The sequence below is a fragment of the Mandrillus leucophaeus genome, unplaced genomic scaffold, assembly GCF_000951045.1.
Source record: "Mandrillus leucophaeus isolate KB7577 unplaced genomic scaffold, Mleu.le_1.0 Scaffold1145, whole genome shotgun sequence".
NCBI classification, from domain to species: Eukaryota; Metazoa; Chordata; class Mammalia; order Primates; family Cercopithecidae; genus Mandrillus; species Mandrillus leucophaeus.
The window spans coordinates 164,077-166,265 of record NW_012099710.1 but is presented as its reverse complement, the minus strand read 5'-3'; the positions used below and the strand labels follow the sequence as shown (position 1 = coordinate 166,265).

The 2,189-nt window shown below is 35.6% G+C and overlaps 1 protein-coding gene across 1 annotated transcript in view; it reads left to right on the top strand.

The window, feature by feature from the left end:
* Positions 1 to 673, top strand: part of LOC105551988 (cyclin-Y-like protein 2) — a 36,870-nt gene extending 36,197 nt beyond the window's left edge. Inside the window, 1 exon segment of the mRNA XM_011997468.1 lies at positions 3 to 673. Within this exon segment, the coding sequence (XP_011852858.1) occupies positions 3 to 85 (83 nt within the window). The 3' untranslated portion in view covers positions 86 to 673.
* The last annotated feature ends 1,516 nt before the right edge of the window (positions 674 to 2,189 follow it).

The window sequence follows — 2,189 nt, the reverse complement described above, 5'->3', positions numbered from 1 at the left end:
AGTTTTCTATAGTGCTGCCAAGAATCGGTCTTTGAGTGCTGGTGATTTATTTCATCTTCAGCGTGCTAAGGCCATCCTCTTCTGAAGGAAGAAATAAGGGGTAATGTGACATCTGAACCCCTCATCAAAAAAGACAGGAAAATATCACCTCTCCTGCTAAAGAACTAGAAAAGTTGGTATTTTCAAAAGAAGAAACACCTCAATTCGAGTAAACTCAAGGAAAACTAAGATTGTACTTCATAGTAAAGAACGAGACCTTGTCAGGGTAACAACACACTCTTACACTCTTCTGTCCCATTTAATGTATACAGAGTTATAAAAACCACTCCAAAGTGAAGACTCCTTCTGCCCACGCACAGATATTTGCTTAGTGTGTGGGCTGATAGCTGTGAACTATGTAAGGCTTTTAAAACAATAGTTTAACTTTTTAGATTTTAAAGATAACTTTTCTGTTTCTTTATGTTTTTTCTTTTCCCCAGTATTGCTGCATATGCATTTGGAATCAGTGCAGTATCACTGTTAAAACATAGGAGTCTAACAACTCCTAAAGCCACTAGGAGCAGACCCAGAATTGTCAGGTATGGAAGGGCTCTTCCTTCCTACTTTTACCAGTAACTAACTACTAGTTACTGGCAATCATCAAGCAAAAGCTGCCAGATAAGGTTTGCCATTCACATCCTTTGTAAGCCCTTCTTATTAGCAGTTTAGCATGTTTGGGGTCATAAAAAGAGAAAATATTGGTTATTGATTATCTACTTTTATGAAGGTCTGTGGTGTATTTCTTGTGAACTATAGTGGTTCTCATTTGCTGATAAATTTTCTTATTGTTAAGTAAATGTATTCAAAGATGATTTCATAGTGCCAAGCAACATGGTGATCTAGTGGTTATGTAAAAATAATAAAATATGAGGTGTCCTGAAAGTTTCAGGGCAGTTTTTAGCTTTAATATAGTGTGCCTGGGCCCTCCAGAAGTCTGCAGCATATATGTACATGCTGTAAGTCTTTACAAAATATCATTTGGAAGTGTAATTGTATTTATTCTTTTTATTTTTAATAGATGGTGCCTCACTATATTGCCCAAGCTACAGTGCAATCAGAGACACAATCATAGCGCACCACAGCCTGAAAACCCTGGCCTCAAGCAATCTTCCCATGTCAGTCTACCAAGTAGCTGGGACCATAGGTGTGTACCACCGCCTCTGGCTTTATTTTGCAGAATTTGAATATTAAACTTTTAACTTTTTGTTTCAGTCAATATCTGCTATCTTCAAGAAGGAGTGAAACAAAAAATTAAAAGCTTAATATTCAGGAGCTAGGCATGTTTGTAGTACCAGCTACTCACGAGACTTAAATGGGAGGATCACTTGAGGCCTAGCCTTGGAGGCTGCAGTGCGCTGTGATTGTGCCTGTAAATAGCCATTGCACTCCAGCCTTGGCAACATAATGAGACCTTGTCACTTAAAAAAATGGCAAAACTAAATAAACGTTAAAAAAAAATACAACAGGCTTTTCAATGATGTTTTGTAAATGTTTGTAGCATTGTTACTTTTACAAGTATCAAAGCTTAAAATTACACTAAGACTTTTGGAATTCTTGTGTTTTTATAAAGTTCCCTTTTCTCTTGTAAAGTAGCTCTTTGGATGGCTTTTATCTGCATTGATAACCTCAAATTATTTTCCCTAGATGTGATGAAGAGGAGGATCTGTGTTAATTCACATATAACAAATTAGAAGGAATTGGACCGTAATAGTAGTAGGTGATGTAATACATTTTATTATCCCACATGTTAATCTGGGTGCAGGTATCATATTTCATGTCCTGCTATTTAAAAAGAACCTCCATAAGCCTTAGGAACACTAGCTCCTGAAAAATATCATTTATGGAATGCAGAACTTAGAGACTGAAGTATTGATTGCAGTTTTATTTTCAAAAGATAAATGCTACAATTGATGTGGTTTTCATTTCTCATGTTTATATTAAAAGAAAACCGAGTAAACTGTTTAATTAAAATGTGGCAAATGTGTTTATAACACTTCTATTCACATACTGTTGCATCTCTGCCTAACTTAAATAGTTTAAATCAGTCTTGATATGTCTTTAAGCATTTTTGTAAGTTGCCTTGACCATATACAAGTTGGTTTAATCCATGCCTGTATTTAAGATGTAATATCTCTTTTCTCTCTCTCTCT